The 15,069-nt window shown below is 59.6% G+C and overlaps 1 protein-coding gene across 1 annotated transcript in view; it reads left to right on the top strand.

The window, feature by feature from the left end:
* The window catches only part of SRCIN1 (SRC kinase signaling inhibitor 1), a 50,064-nt gene that overhangs the window by 15,111 nt on the left and 19,884 nt on the right, over positions 1-15,069 (top strand). The window contains exon 3 of the mRNA XM_086478190.1: positions 2,444-2,467. Coding sequence (XP_086334316.1) covers positions 2,444-2,467 — 24 coding nt within the window. The remainder of the gene's footprint in view (positions 1-2,443; positions 2,468-15,069) is intronic.

Genomic DNA, 15,069 nt, shown 5'->3' with positions numbered 1-15,069 from the left:
GGGAGACCCAGCTGCTAGAGGAGGCAAGTCTGGCAAGGGAAGGGGATGAAGGATTTGCTCCTGTCCCTTTGAAATCAGCAGTGATTTATGAAGCATCCCTCACACGGGCATCCGAGGCCGGCCTTGGGGAGTTGGGTGGGGGCCGCCGAGCAGAAGCGCGGTTACAAAACCGCCCTGTGCGGCTGCACTCGAGACGTTTCCGAAGCGAGGCATGGCCCGTCAAACCCTTCAGGAGCTGATGCAATCCTGCTCACCTCTCCGAGACGGCGAGCTGGGCTGTCCTTTCCCCGCGGCTCCTCCAGCCGAGGAGCAGCTCCGCAGCCTGAGCTCCTCACCCCGGGGGCAGATGCTTTCGGCACGACACGCGGCGATGCTGCAAGGTTTGGGCTTTGCCCCCCTGTGTGACCGGGCAGGTCCCGGCGCACCCAGCATCTTGCCCCTGCCGTCGTGCAGCCAGCAGCGTGCACCGGGAGCTCAGGCTGCAAAGAGCTGCTGGGGCAGCTGGTGTGTTAGTTGCTAGGTAGGATGGGTGGCTTCGTTTAGTACCGAAAGGCATTACGAGGTGGTTTCTCACTTCCAAGCTCCTGGTGTTTTGGAAAAGCTTGACGTGCCCAGGATAGGCTTGAATCCTGCTGGTTGTTATCTAATAGTGCCTGGTAATCACCGCTCTGGACTTCTATTTCTGTTTCTGCCTCTGAGTCACGGTGTGCCCTTGGAAAAGACCTTTGTGCCTTGAGGCTTGTCTGCATGAAAACACTGCACTCGTTTGACTTAAATCACTTTTAGAAGAGTTTTGGTTTGGTTGAGGCAGAGCTTGGTTTGGGTCTACTGATGTCTTGTGGAGTATTAATGTGAACTGCATCTTGAATTGAAATGAGGGTATCCTGCTGACGCTTGAGATGAGCCTGACAGGTGAATTTGTGTTTATACTCAGAGACTAGACTTCCATTTACCTTGTCAGCAGAAGGGTTAATACCCCAGCAGCAAATCTGCTAGTGGATCGTTGAAGTCCTTGGATAAACACTCTGTGATGGTCGAATGTTATTGCAATTCCTTCCTCTGCTCCCAGAGCACTGCGATAGGAGACTCCTTGGCAACCACCGGGCATTGCAGGGACTGGTGGGGACTGGGAGCTTTGTGCGGGAGCTTGCTGCCTGTTTAAAGTAATAATTAGAATTAAAAAATCCTCCTCTAAGTAACAAGCTAGGTTTGAAGCCACAGTGGTTGTGGTGGGGAATTAAATGCTGTAAAAAAGCAAGGCGATAGGCAGGGGTGAGAGGGGAGAAACGAGCGGTTGAGAACTTTGATCCCAACAAAAAGGCCGTTGGGGCAAAAGCTGCTCTGCCCCTGTTTCTCCCACGTTATCTGCACGTCTCGGTGATACCAAAATGCTTCCTCATCCAGCACGATGGATCACACTTCTGGTCACCGGGTCCAACGTCCCTCCTGCTGGGTACTACGCTGCCCCCTCGAACTCGCTCTCAGGGCACCGCCGGAGCCGGGGTGCTGCTGCCCGGGCGTTAGGGGACCAGCCCCGGGGTGGGATGAAGCTGCTGGCGATGCTGCTGGGCCAAGCCCATGCCCTGCTCTGCAGCCCTTCTCTGCGCCCGCAGCAGCGAGGAGCTCGCCCATCCCCATCCGGCGGCACGGTGTGCTGGGGATGCTCGGCCCTGGTGGGCTTTTGGTCCCCGCGCTGTCCCCTGAGGACTTGCTGGGCTCCTGCAGCCCCGTCCTGGCTGGGCGAGCCCGGTGCTGCCCTGGGAGGGGGTCCCGTGTCTCTAAGCCACGCACCGCTCCGCTGCCCGACGGCGGGTATCGCTCCGAGCATCCTCGGGACTTGCGGTGCGATCTCCCACTGGTGATTATCGGTGGGTGGCTTGGGAGAAGAAAGCTCCCAAGCTCTCCAGCTTGCTGGGCTGTAAGCAGTGCCAGCTCCTGTCATTCGCTCTAGCACATTGCCTTGACACCGGTGGAAACGCTGCGAAGAAGAAACAGAGGGAGGTAGCAGGGGCAAAGAGCCGGGGGGGGGGGGATTGGAAGATCCCTTTAAAAATGAAAATTATTCTGGCTTCCAGCACTGACTCCCAGGGCAGCAGCCTGACGGGCACGTGCCGGGATGGTGTGGGCATACCAGTGACTCCAGTAGGGATGCTGGGCAGCTGACCCTCTCCCCGCTTTGCTCTGCTTCAGTTGCCTTGCACCCTGGTCTGCATCCAGTACCCATCGCCGTCCCTGCCTGCTTGCATGATCCTGCTCCCCCTTCGCCAGCCCTTAGCAGCGTGAAACTTAAGCAACCCGTTGGGAGGGGACTTTAAGCAGAAACGAGAGCAGGTTTAATGTTTCAGTTTAAAGTCAACAATTCTCAAAAGGAAAACAAAAGTCAAACCAGAATCTTAATGGTATTTTTTGTTTTCTTTTGTTTTGTTGTTTTATTTTTTGTTAGCAACCCAACTACTGGAGCTTTAAGGTCAGTATTTCTGATTTTTCACGCTTCTGTTTGAAATGCATGCACTTTTCCACCCTTGCCTCATCTCTGTGTCTGTGTAGGGGGGGTGGGAGCTCGTGGTTTTTGTTGAGGATTCCTGTGCCAAAGCAGTTTGTTCTCAGCTCAGCAGCGGTTCAAGCTCCTGAGGAGGGTCTTACGCTTTTGGGTCGAGTTGTTGTGCAGCTACCAACCTGTTATCTGGGAGCGATGGACCTGTGTCCTGCCCTTATTTAGACCACTACCGCCCCACAGCCAAATCCTGCTGCTTTAGAGTCATTTCGTTGCAGCAGAGACCTTAATTCCGGGAAAAAGGACAGAAAAGGGCCTGTTCTGGATGGGCTCGCAAGTCCACCTGCGGAGCTCCATCCAAGGTGCCTGCTCCCAGGCAGAGACACGAGGGCTGCTCTGATTTCCAGCCTCCCCGTCATCGGAGAGCTGCTGAGCAGAGCCTGGCCCTGCCGTTGGTGGCCCTGCCGTTGGTGGCCCTGCCGTCGGTGGCCCTGCTGTCGATGGCCCTGCCGTCGGTGGCCCTGCCGTGCTTCCCATCGCGCGGTGTGTTGGTCACTTATCTGCACCCGACTGTTTGCCCAGCTTCCCCCTTCGGGCTCCTCATCTCCCTCTCCCAAGCCCCTCGTTCCCCGCAGAGCCCAGGCTGAAACCACGGTGATGGGCAGGAGATGAGCTCGGGGGGTCTCAGGACAGGGGGGGGGGTGCCAACGTGCTGCTCCCTAAATCTGGGCTGTGCCTGCACCTTGCAGGAGGTGGGGTTGGCGGAGAGGGAGGAGGAACGGGCTTTCCAACACAAATGCCGTGCTGGACCCCAGAGATGGGTTTGGTTTTGGCGTGACGAGGGATCTCTAGAGCAGATTTGTTCGGTGGGCGGTGTTGGACCCTGTGGGAGAGGAAGGGGCAGCTCTGTCCCGCCTTGGCCATCGCATCTTTGTCTCCATCCTCTGCTCTGTCGCTTGGGCGTTACGGTACCAGCCTGTTTGTCAGGAGGCTGCTGCAGGGAGCGGCCGAACGGAGAAATTGTGACCGTTTGCTTTATTGCCCCGGGATCTTTGTGCCTAAACCCACCTTTTCCAGGCTGCACAAAGGGGACCCCGAGGGTCTGTGCCTGCCTGGCGGTTCCTGCCGGCACCTCGCCAACAGTTGCCCTATTGTCTGGCAAGGTGAAGTACGCATGTCATCCAACTCCCCTTCCTCCCTCCTCCTCCTCCTCACCCAGGGATGCGGTGGCAACACTTCAAGGTCAGGTGTGTTGCTGGATGACCTTGGTGTGTTATCCCCAGCGGGTTGGCTCTTCCTGTGGAAAAACCAGGCGCTTTCCTTCGTTGGCAGCGGGGAGCGGAGGAGTTGTAAAACGCATAATATGTGCACTTGTTCCGAGTTTTCATTCTTGAAGTACTTGCAGCGTAAAAAGCGTGTGAGCCGTGGCTCCCTGAATATTCAGCTGTCTGAGTTCTCACCGGCCGGTTTCAGCCATGTGTTCTCAGGGACATTCCTGGGACTGTGGGGGGAAGGCACAAAAGCTTCCATTTATGTTATTTGTTTTTCCGTTTTTTCTGTATAAGCAATAAAATGGGGATGAACTTTAGGGGTCCACCCACCCCAGAGGGATCCTCCTTGGCAGCAGCTGGGGGTTTGCAGCCGCAGAAGGTGCGTTTTTTTGTAACTACATATTTTTCCACCGAGCCTGGAAGTACTTTGCGTTGCAAGCGGAGCATCTTCCCTGGCTGTATCCGCTGTGGAATTGCGTTACGGGTTAAATCACCCTCTGCTTCCCGGCCGAGGGAGGTCCCCAGCTGCCTGACCCCGCTACCAAGTGGGGCATGATCCAGAGGCAGCTGGAGATGGCTTGTCGTGGGGAGAGCCCTGCGGGGAGGCTGATCCCAGCAAGCAGGTGCTGGGGGCTTCCTCGAGGCCACCGCAGCCACCTGTGTCCCTTGGGGTCTTCTGTAGCTGCAGGCTTGGCTTTCGGCTGGGAAAGCTGCCTCCCACTCCTCCTGCTCTCTCCCCAAAATAAAACTTTCATGACTCTTCAGGTTCCCGGCTTGTGTCCAGCTGCCCCCCGCCCCTACTGGGGGTGCAGAGCCAGCCTTTCCCCCTCCCTTGGCCAAAGGCGGCGGGAGGGGGGGGGCTACAACCAGACCCCCAGCTGATGGGGGGAAAGAGGGGATCGGATGGTGGGAAGGGCTGTGCCAAATTCCCAGGGACGTGGCGCGCTGCTGCTGCCGGGCGCCCAGGGCAGGACCTGCTCTCCTCCTGCCCTGGCATCCCCCATCCGCCTGGGGACAGGCAATGGCAGGTGCTGGCTGCAATTTGGGGCTCTCCAGGCATGAGTTTTGGGGGAAGGGGGACCCTGTGTTTGTCGGTCTCGGTGCTGGAGATGAGCAGATGCTCTTGTATGTCGACGGAGGTGCCAGCATCGCGGAGGGGGGTCCGGGAGACCCCGCTGTCCCCAGCCGTTTCATCCTCTGCACCCCCTCGTGTCTGCGGGTCCTGCCTCTGCGCTGCTCTGTCCTCCTGCCCCGGCGCGTCCCTGGGATTTCTGCACTCGCTTCTGGATTGAGCCAGCCCCGCTCACCTCACGAATGTCCCTCCCTGCCAGCTGGGCTGAGCTCTGTGCTCGCACGGAGCCATCGATCCAGCCGCTCCGTGGCCGTTGTCACGCTGCTGCCAGTCCCCGAGTCCCCAGGCAGATGCCCAGCCAGTCCCCAGGCAGATGCCCAAGTCCCTCGGCCGGGGCAGCCTGGTACCCACCCACCTTCCCACCACCTAAACCGCATCCCAGCTCACAGCCTGCGTCCCTGCCATTTTGGGGTCACTCAGAACCACGTTCTGGGTGTCAGCTTCTCCAGGGCAGGAGCATCTCGGCCCCGTTGGTTTGCAGGGCTCAGGGGCTCCAGGGACACATCCCTGGATCTGACGAGGGGGCAAATCCCAGGGATGTAGCGGGGAGAGCGGTGAGGCAGTACCGAGGGCTGGGGGCTCCCACTGTGCTAATGCAGGGGGTGGGCTGGCTCCTTGCTGTCGTTTGTGGGCTGGAGGAGGAATGGGAAGAACTGAAGGCAGAGCCTCGGATGAGCTCCTTTGGTGCTGGGACTTTGAAAGAACATCAAAGGGACAAAAGCAAAAGCTAGCGGGGGAAAAAATGACTGGGATGTGGGAGAAAGCGGTGGGAGCCGGGGAGGGGGGAGGACGGGCCACATTTTTTTTGGAAAACAAGTGTCTGGGGCTGTGTCACCCGCGTTGTGCTGGGACTGCATGGCTTCTGCTTGAGCAGCAGTCGATGGCTTGAGCAGGGCTTCGGGCTGTGGCTCCTCTTCCTCAGCCCTGGCAGGGCTGCGGCGGCATGGCCAGGGCTTGGGGCTTCGTGGGAGCCCCTCGTCTCGTTAGGAGGAGGCCACTTCCATCCCACCGGGGACTCCAGACGTTTGCCCAGCCGGTGTTACAGGCAGGCGGGCGTATTTACTTGCAGGAGATGAGCAAATACCAGGCAGGCTTAGCTCCTGTAATCCTGCCGCTCCTGCATCAGCCCTCCTCCCCGCGCCCTCCCAGTGGCCTTGGCGTCCGCCCGCGCTCCTCGGGGACCGGCGTTTGCGGCGTAAGATTTTATTGCTCGCAGGAGGAGGACGTCGGGGTGCACCCGGGAGGGGAGAGCAGCTGCTTGAACGCCTGCTCCCACCCTCCTCGTTCCCTGCTTTTGGGGCGTTTGCTGGTTTTTCTGACCTGTCCACGGGAGCTGCTCTGCGGTGCTCGAGTATCTGTTGATCTGGGCTGTTGTCACTATTTGTTATCGCAGCAGGGACGAGAGTTGCGTCCTCAGTGTAGGAAACTGAGGTGGGGTGGGACGAGGGGACTCGTCTGAGGTCCCCCAGGGGAGATGCAGCAGCACGACCTGCCGCCGTCCCAGTTTTGGGGCTGTTTACCTACAGCTGTTGCTGCCGAAGTTGGGTGGGTTTTTTTGTTGTTGTTGTCGTTGCTTTTTTTTTTTTAATATTATTTTTCCACTTCAAACCAGCCCCTTCAAATGTTTTTCCCGAGAGGCACCCGCACATGTTAACCAGAGCCCGGTCTCCCTGTACACAGCTGTTGGAGCAAATCATGCCTCAGATGCCAAGGAGCTGAGCCTTGTCACCTGTCACTGTGAAGTCCCCGTCACTAATGCTGCTCGCCCCAGTGTTCCCGCTGCTTTGCGCCCTGTGCTGGCTCCCCGCCCTGCCGTCCCTGGCTGCAGCCCTGCGACCCCAAGCAAGGGCTTGTCCCTTTCTCCTCCCATCCCCTTTCTGCTGCTTTCTCGCGCGCGGCTTTGCTTCCCATCCGCCAGCGTCCCTGAAGGATGCAGTAATTTGCTTATTTTTGGAAGATGCTGTCACACAAGGCGGCGGCTTCAGAGAGCAGGGATTGAGTGCGGCCACCGCTCAGCCCCAGCGAGGAAGGGGGTGACTGGGGTGAACGTCCAGGCGGGCTCGAGGTAGCAGGGGTGGAGGCAGGACTGGCACCCTCACCCCCAAAAGTGTCTCCTGCCACATACCCCTCTGTAATCCATCTCCTGGGACGACCTCAGCCTCAGGGGAGGTGCTGGATCAGGCCTATTTCTGGACACACCCCCCCCCCCTGCCACCCATTTGTCCAGGGTATCACGGCAGGGATGCTTCTCTCCCCAGGGTGGACATACCTGGTCGAGGCACGGGGAAAACAACTCCAGGAACAAAAGGCTGGCTGCCTTTGCTGGGAGGTCAATGATTACCCTCCCTGCAGGAGCCAAGGTCGCACCCAGCACCGGGAGATGAGGATGAGTGGGCACGGCGTGTCCCCTCACCCATGGGTCATCCCAGCTCCAGCCCTGCCCTGGGTGCCAGGACCTTCTGCTGCCCCACTGCTAGCGGTGAGACTGCTCCCCTGGCTGTGCTTTTGGGAAGAAAACAAATGTTTTGGAAGAAAGCAAGAGTCCTCCGTGCGGTGGGGACAGCCCTTAGGGCTGCCTTCCTCCCGTGCAGGCATCCCGGCCCCCCCGACAGCCCTGCTGATGCCGTCCTTGCCGCTGCCAACCCTGCTGCCCGTGCCCGGAGAGGGACCGAGAGGGACCATCACCATGTCGGGCAACCAGCAGCCGTCAATATTCATGAGGCTGCAGAGGATCCAGGCTTTTAAATATTCATCAGGCAGGCGAAGGCGGGAGGCTGTTGGTGCCAGCAGGAAGGGCAAAAAAAAAAAAAAGCAGAGAAGGGGCAAGCAGCCACCCATGTCCCCAGCAGAGCCAACCGGGCCATGTCGGAGGGCAAAAGGGTGTTTTCTGCTTGGAAACACGACGTCCACACGTTGGACTCCTGCTCGTCACCTTCGTGCGCTTTGCAGGGCAGGATGCTGGTGTCACAGAGGTGCTTGCTGCAGGGGTACCACCCCGCTTCATCCGTGCGTGGGGCGCATCGCCGGGGAACGAGCTCCTGCCCGGCTCCCGCTCACATCTGGCTGCCGGTAGCAGGCTGCGCACATCTGGTGGGGAAGGCCCCTTCCTTTAGTCAAGGGGTCCGGTTTAAAAAACTAATCCGATTTTAACGCTAATCCTGTTAACATTGAGATCAGGATTAATTCTGGGTTAATCGGGATAATCCTGACAAAATGTTGAGCATTAGACGTTGGATGAATTATTGCTGCCGTGAGCGGTACGCTTTTAATTTGGCAGCGAGACCCAGGCGGGGTGAGAGGGGTGGGGGCCAGTGGACGGGGATGGAGAGGCCACAACCCCCTTGGATGGCGGAGCCTCATGGTGTATCCCTTCGTATTATGCTCAGAGCACCCTGGCCTCTCGTATCTTCCATCTTTGCTGCTGCAGCCCCAGTTACGTCCAGTTTTTCCTCGTTTTCTTCCCGGCTGGGCATCTCCTGGCTCCTCCATCTTGGGAGGCAGGAGCTGGGCTGCTGGAAGTCCTTCCAGTGCTGCTGGCCGGTGGAGCTGGTGTGAAATGCTGCACAGGGATGCAGAGGGGTTCAGTTGCATCTGCTTGGCCCCTGCTTGCTGGGAGCAAGCACCCAAACTGGGACGTGCGGGAGGAGGGTGGCACCACAGCCCTGTGCAGGCAGTACTGGGGCAGCTGGGCTGCCCTGTCTGAGACTGGTTTGAAACTTGAGAGCTGATACTTGGGCTGGGGGGGGCTGGTGAGGTGATGCCAAGATGCTGGGGATGCTGCATCCCAGTCGGGGATGCTGCATTCCGGTCGGGGGGTGCTCCCCAGAAGACGATTTGCAGCCAGACTGGAGGCGAGGAGGTGTCTGCTGGGGAAGTGTCCCATTACCTGGATCCTGCTCCTCTTACAAAATAGCCGGCAGCTCTTCACTGACTCACTCTCTGGGAGCATCAATAATTAAGGGTGAGCGGAATTCGTTAAGAATGAATGAATGAATGAGCGAGTGGATGAATGGAGAGGTTTGTGATGCGCTGGCTGGCGTCGGTTTGTTTGCAGAGGGGCCAGAGCTGCTTCGGGGGGTGACCAGGCTCCTGATGGTGTGAGCTGGGCAGGCTGGGGAATCTCAAACGAGTTCTCCAGCCACCAAGTGGAGGTCATTCTGCGAAGGCTCCACTGTCCCACACGTTGGGGCACTAACGGCGCAGCCCTCCCCTCCGCAGGAGCCCCTCCAGCCGTTACTGGGGCCCGGGAGGGGCCCAAGGTGGTGGGCTCTCATCCCAGCATCTTGGAGGGAGGGAAGGGCAGGTGCTGCTTTGCTGAGACCTGGGCTGAATGGCCTCCAGGGAAAATGTGGGACCAGGCTGGCCTGGCTGAAACCCCGCGGTGATGTTGTGATAGGGTTAGGCAGGCAGAGAAATGAGGGGGAAACCTTACAGGACAGGTATCTGGGAATCCCTCCCTCCCTCCCCTGCCTCTGTTTCTTTAACAGCTCTGAGAGCTGCTTAAAAAAAAAAAAAAAAAAGTTTCAAATTTCAATTAAAATTTTCCTCGGAAATGTTGACAGAGGCAGAGCTGCGGGAGGGACAGATGTTGTTTTTCTCCCAGCTTCGCCAACGGCTTTATTCGCCGCTGACCCTCGCTGGCAGCGCAGAGACGAGTGGCCGAGGCTCCCCACTTCCCTGCACACCCCAAGGGACTGCTCTCCCCCAGGTGGGGTCCCAGCGGGGCCAGGGTCCCCAGCACCCTTTGGTGCATCCTTCGCTTTTCCAGCGCTCAGGCATCAGGAGCATCCCCAGCTCTGCAGGGAGAAGCTTTTCCCATCGAGCTCTCCTGGCACAGACACGTTTCTCTACAGGATGGGATGGAGGAGGCTCAGCTGGGTCCCGGAGCAGCCTTTGGGGATGGGGGTTACACCTGCAATGCCCATGGAAAGGCTTTGAGGAGAGCAAAGGGACTGCGTCCGCTGGTTTTTCCCCATCCATTTGTTTCTGAGATCCGTTTACCCAGGGAATGGTGTGGGCTGCAGCAGTGGTCCGGGCTGGGCTTTCAGAGATGCTCCCCTGCAGCTCTGGCTTGTAAATCTTGACTGTCCCATCCCGCTGCTGGCCCTGCCCTGCGGAGGGTGCGCTGTGGTGTCACGGTCCCTGCACTGTCGGGAGGGATGGTCCCCTCTAGCTCCAGTGAACCAAAGTCTGGGAATTCAGGGCAGGAGGCCTCGAGCACCAGCCTGAGGGGATGTGCTCACAGGCAGGCGTAGGGATGCAGGTGATACCTGGGAGAAATAAGTGTATTTTTTTATATATGGATAGGGAGACAGGCAGGGATGGAGGGGAGTGATGGAGAGCAAGCGTCCGAGGAGCATCAGGCAGGAGCCCCACATGAGGGGTCCCATTACCCTCTCCGATGGCTCTTCCCAACGCTGCCTCCAAGGGATGCTGTGCCAGGAGATGGCACAGAGAGGTGCAGCAGCTCACCTGGGTCCCCCAGAAAGAGCCTGGGGTGGCTCCCAGCAATGGCTTGAGCATCCGCACCGCAGTGATGCCGAAACATCCTTTCCCCGGCTCCCAGCGTCACAGCTGGAGGCTGGTGGGATCTCCTCATCCCCAGCACAGCCCAGACCGCCAGGGTGCTGAGACCCAGTGCCCGTCCCGAGAGCTCAGGACGCCACCAGATGGGACCTGTAGTCAGATGCTGGATTAAACGATGAGAGGGAGATTATGAGGAATTAATCCAGATCAGTGTCCAACCAGGGGCTGGAGCCGGGGGTTTATGTACTTGGTAAATAACGGGTCGCGTTGCTTTGCCCAGGGCTGGGCTCGCCAGCTCCAGGCCAGCTGTTTCCCAAGCTGGTCAGAGTGGATTTTAGGGGGCTCTTGCCTTTATCCCCATCATGCGGCGCGGCAGAGGAGCTGCAAACAGCTGGGAGCCGGGAAGGTGGCGGCGTGGCCGAGCAACGCGGCTGCCCGGCACCTTTGCAGGGCTCCGTCCACCCGTGCAAGGGCGATGCCCGGCCCCAGTGCCCTCCAGCGCGTGGTCCCTGCCACTGGGGCACGATGGAGCGTGAGCTGGGGGGGTCTGGGGGCTGCTGCTGGACCCAGCCCCGCCACAACTGCCCAGCACAGCCCGGGGTTGTTTCGCCTGGTGACGGCGAGGTCCTGGCAAGAGGCTGAGCTCGGGGCCAGACGCTGCCTGTGGCGTTAGCACAGCGAGGGTTTATCCATCCCAGCTGCAAGGACAGGTCTGTATCGGTGCTTGTGGGCCGTGTTCTGGCTGGTTTTGGGGAGGGGAGAGGGGCTGGCCTGTCTGCCAGGACAGGCTGCAGAGCTTGGGCTGAGCTGGGCTGGGCGCTAGGTCAAGGGAAGAGGAGCCGTGCGCCCTCTCAGCAGGGTGCTGGGGGACATCCCCCTCTTCTACTGCCCCGTCTCCTTGTGACAAATAATATTCTTACCATGAAACACCCCCGAGCACCACAGGTTGCTGGGGCGTGTGATGTGCAGAGGGGTCAGGCAGAAATGGGCCCGAAACGGCTGCTTTCTGCTCAGGTCAAGTCCGACACCGCCCTTGGAGCCCGCTGTGGGTAGGAGCAGGGTGTTGGCAGAGCCTCGGCTGCCTCTGCTGTGACAAACCCTCTGCTCCATCTCCGAGGGTCCCTTTGCAGCGTCAGGCTCGCTGCCTGTCCTAGGAAGCGAGTGGAAATATTAATGAGCTCCGGCGGCTTGGAGTTTTGCATGGGAACAGCTGCAGAGTGCCCTGCTCCATCCCGGGGCAGGATCCTTTCCTCACTCATTTTTTCTTGTTTTATTTGTTGGGGTTTTTTATTTCTAAATGCCCTGTGAGTCCAGAGCTGCTCCTCTGCCCCAGCTCGGCTCCCTCCAAACTCCTTCTGCCACCTTCCTCTGTGCCCCTGGTCCCTCTGCCCCTCTCCTAAACTCTCCCCCTCTTCCCCGCAGCCACTTCAGCTCTCCATCGAGACCGAGCGGCTCCGCTGCTTGTCCCAACTCCAGCGGGATAACTGCGGTGCCCATCACTGCCGGGTCCAGAGGGACAACCTCGCTCCTCGCCCAGGTCCCCCAAACACCACCGCCACCTCAGCTCCTTCCCTCACTCCCTCCAGTCCTGGGCATCCAGCCCCAAAATCTGGGGAGGGTGATATCGGAGAGGAGAGAGGGGTGTGGAAGAAGGAAGGGAAGGATGGGGACAAGAAGAAGGGAGGGGAGAGAAGGAGGAGAGAAGCATGCTCATCTAGCCAGGCAGATATAATGAAGCTGCTTCAGGAGATTGTTGGGTGTTTTAGGAGCTAAAAGAAGCACTTAATTGTATCTTTTTTTAGCTCTGGAGAGATAAAAGACGAAAGCCCCCAAGTCTCCCCCGTTGGCCATCCCATCTCTTTTATATAAGGCTCCCAGAGAGATGCGGAGGGGCTGGGGATGCTCCTGGTGTGTGTGTGGGGGGGTGTTCCTGCTGCCTTCCCCAGGAGGGGTCCGGGGGGAGCTGGGTGCTTTGTGAGTGGGTTTTCGCTGGGAGAACCACCGAAAATAGCACCCGTGGTGCACTCCCAGGGTGCAGAGCTTTGCTGATGCTTCTGCACCAGCGAGATTTCCTCCGCTCTAGCCCGCAGGAGGCTCCCAGGGGCTTTAAACCGCTCCCTGGCAGCCGGCGAGCAGGTCGGAGGGAGTGATGGACCTCGATGCCCATCACCCCATCCACTGCGGCTCTGCCCTCCCGAAAGCAAGCTGCTCGACACCCTCCTGGCTCGTGGTGCCCAGCCTTGGGTGGCTTTTGTTTTGCCTTTGGGCAAAAGCAAACCAACTCCTTCGCCTTCCCTTCCCGCTCTGCCCATGAAACCGCTGCTTCCCACGAACCCGCTGCTTCCCACGCTGCAAGCTGTGGGGTGGGACAGGCGCCAGGACCCCGGGCTCGGGGCGAGGGGGAGACGCTGCTGCCCCTGAGCTGGGGGCTGCTGCCGTGGCAGAAATCAACCCAGCCCCGTATTAACCCTCTGCTGTGACGCTGGTTCAGCAAGAAATGGGTCATCTCCCAGCGTGGCATCGCTGCAGCGCAGGGACAGCAAGCGGGAGGGCTGCGTCCCCTCCCCTCCAGCCCCTCGCTGCCACCGTGGGTGGGTTTCAAACGCCACGAGGAAAGATCTCGGTGCCCACAGGGGATGTTGGGCTCTTCTGAAGCTGCAGGAGACCGAGCCCTTTGCGTGGGGGTCTGGGCTTGAGCTAAAACTGCCCCTGGGGGGGTCATAATGGAGAAGCAGGGGGCAAAACGCCTTTGCTCCCAGGCTGGGGGTTCAGGGTGGGTTTTGGTCACCTCCCTGCAGCAGCTGGGATTTATCCTGCACCCTCAGAGCCTTCCCCAGCTGGGTGCTGGCCCATGCACCGCAAGCACAGGCCCCACCAGGCACCCAGCGCCTTGTGTGCCCCCAGGACTGGGGCACCACCCCCAGCCCCACATCTCCCCGGGGCAGCGCTCAGCGGGGTGACGTGTTCCCCCACGACAGCAGGGGCTATCCACCGTGTCGATGTGGACGGGTCTGGGCGCTGTTCATCCCAGGGTAGCACCCAGCAAGGCAGGATTGGGCCCCCCCCCCCCAGCATCTCCAGCGACGCAGGGCTCCAGGCACCCATTTTAGACTCCACGGTGATGGATGAAGCGGCGTGAAAGCGTCAGGTCCCGACCTGTTTGGGGTGAGCCACGGCTTCGGTGACTGCGAGCAGGTCCCACCTATTTCGGGGTGGGCTGCGAGCGCTGCGAATGGGGCTGGGGGTGGAAGCGGAGCCTCCCCGGGGGCTGCCGTGCCACGTCGGCCGCACCAGCCGGTGGCAGGGGCGGGAGGCAGGATGTGTGGGGGCTGAGTTGTCGGTGAACGTAATATCTTAGAGCAGGGTAAGTCATTAGCGAGGCAGAGCAATAAAAACCAGCTCTCTCGGCTCATTAATGGCCCGCTGGAGGCCAAGGACAGAGCAGCCACCGCGCTCGCCCCTCGCTGAGCATCTCAGCTCCCCGCTGGGGCTGCAAAGCTCCGTGGGGCACCCGGGGCTCACGGCTGCACCCCCTGGCAAAGCCTGCGTGGCCGAAACGGCCGCAGGCAAGAAATGGCAGAGAAACCCCCCACCGCAGCGCCTGGAGCCCCCCCTGCCCCCACACCGCAGGGTCCAGCTCGCCAGCAGCCTGCCTTGGCCAGGGGGACGTGGGTGTCCCGTGCCCACGGAGGTGCCCCGCGGCGAGGGGTAGCGGTGTGTGTGTGTGGGGGGGTGCGTGGTGCTCGCCCTGGTGCCAGCGAGGGCTTTGCGGGGCCGTTGGGTCCCTGCCCGGGCCGGGAGAGCCGTTTGCTGAGCACGTTGTGCTGAGCATCAGGCCAGAACGGTCCCTTCCGGGCTAAAAATCCATTAATTTCCATCTTTCCTTTTTTTTTCCTTTCCTTTTTTTTTTTTTTTTGCTTTGACTGATGCCGTAATTACCTCCATCGGACGAGCTTAATTCCTCGAGGTCAGCGGCAGAAGACAAGAGGGGTCCAGGCTCACCTGGAGCAGGACGGCTCTCCCCCCCCCCCCCGCTCCTACAGCCGTCCCGCAGGCTGTAGGGGTTGTGGTGCATTGGGGTGTTGTGCTCTAGGGGCTGTAGGGACTGTGGTGTGTTGGGATGTTGTGCTGTAGGGACCATGGTGCATTGGGGTGTTGTGCTCTAGGGGCTGTAGGGACCATGATTTGTTGGGGTGTTGTGCTCTAGGGGCTGTAGGGACTGTGATGTGTTGGGGTATCGTGCTATAGGGATGCTCTAGGGACCGTGATGCGTTGGGGTGTTGTGCTCTAGGGGCTGTAGGGACCATGATGTGTTGGGGTGTTGCGCTATAGGGGCTGTAGGGACCATGGTTTGTTGGGGTGTTGTGCTCTAGGGGCTGTAGGGACCACGGTGTGTTGGGGTGTTGTGCTCTAGGGGCTGTAGGGACCGTGATGTGTTGGGGTGTTGCGCTATAGGGGCTGTAGGGACCGTGGTGTGTTGGGGTGTTGTGCTCTAGGGGCTGTAGGGACCGTGATGCATTAGGGTGTTGTGCTAAAGGGGCTGTAGGGACTGTGGTGCGTTGGGGTGTTGTGCTCTAGGGGCTGTAGGGACCACGGTGTGTTGGGGTGTTGTGCTCTAGGGGCTGTAGGGACCGCAGTGTGTTGGG

Source organism: Leptosomus discolor, chromosome 25, assembly GCF_034619465.1.
Source record: "Leptosomus discolor isolate bLepDis1 chromosome 25, bLepDis1.hap2, whole genome shotgun sequence".
In the NCBI taxonomy this organism is placed as follows: domain Eukaryota; kingdom Metazoa; phylum Chordata; class Aves; order Leptosomiformes; family Leptosomidae; genus Leptosomus; species Leptosomus discolor.
Note: the sequence above shows the minus strand (reverse complement) of the source record. Positions and strands in the feature narration are given on the sequence as shown.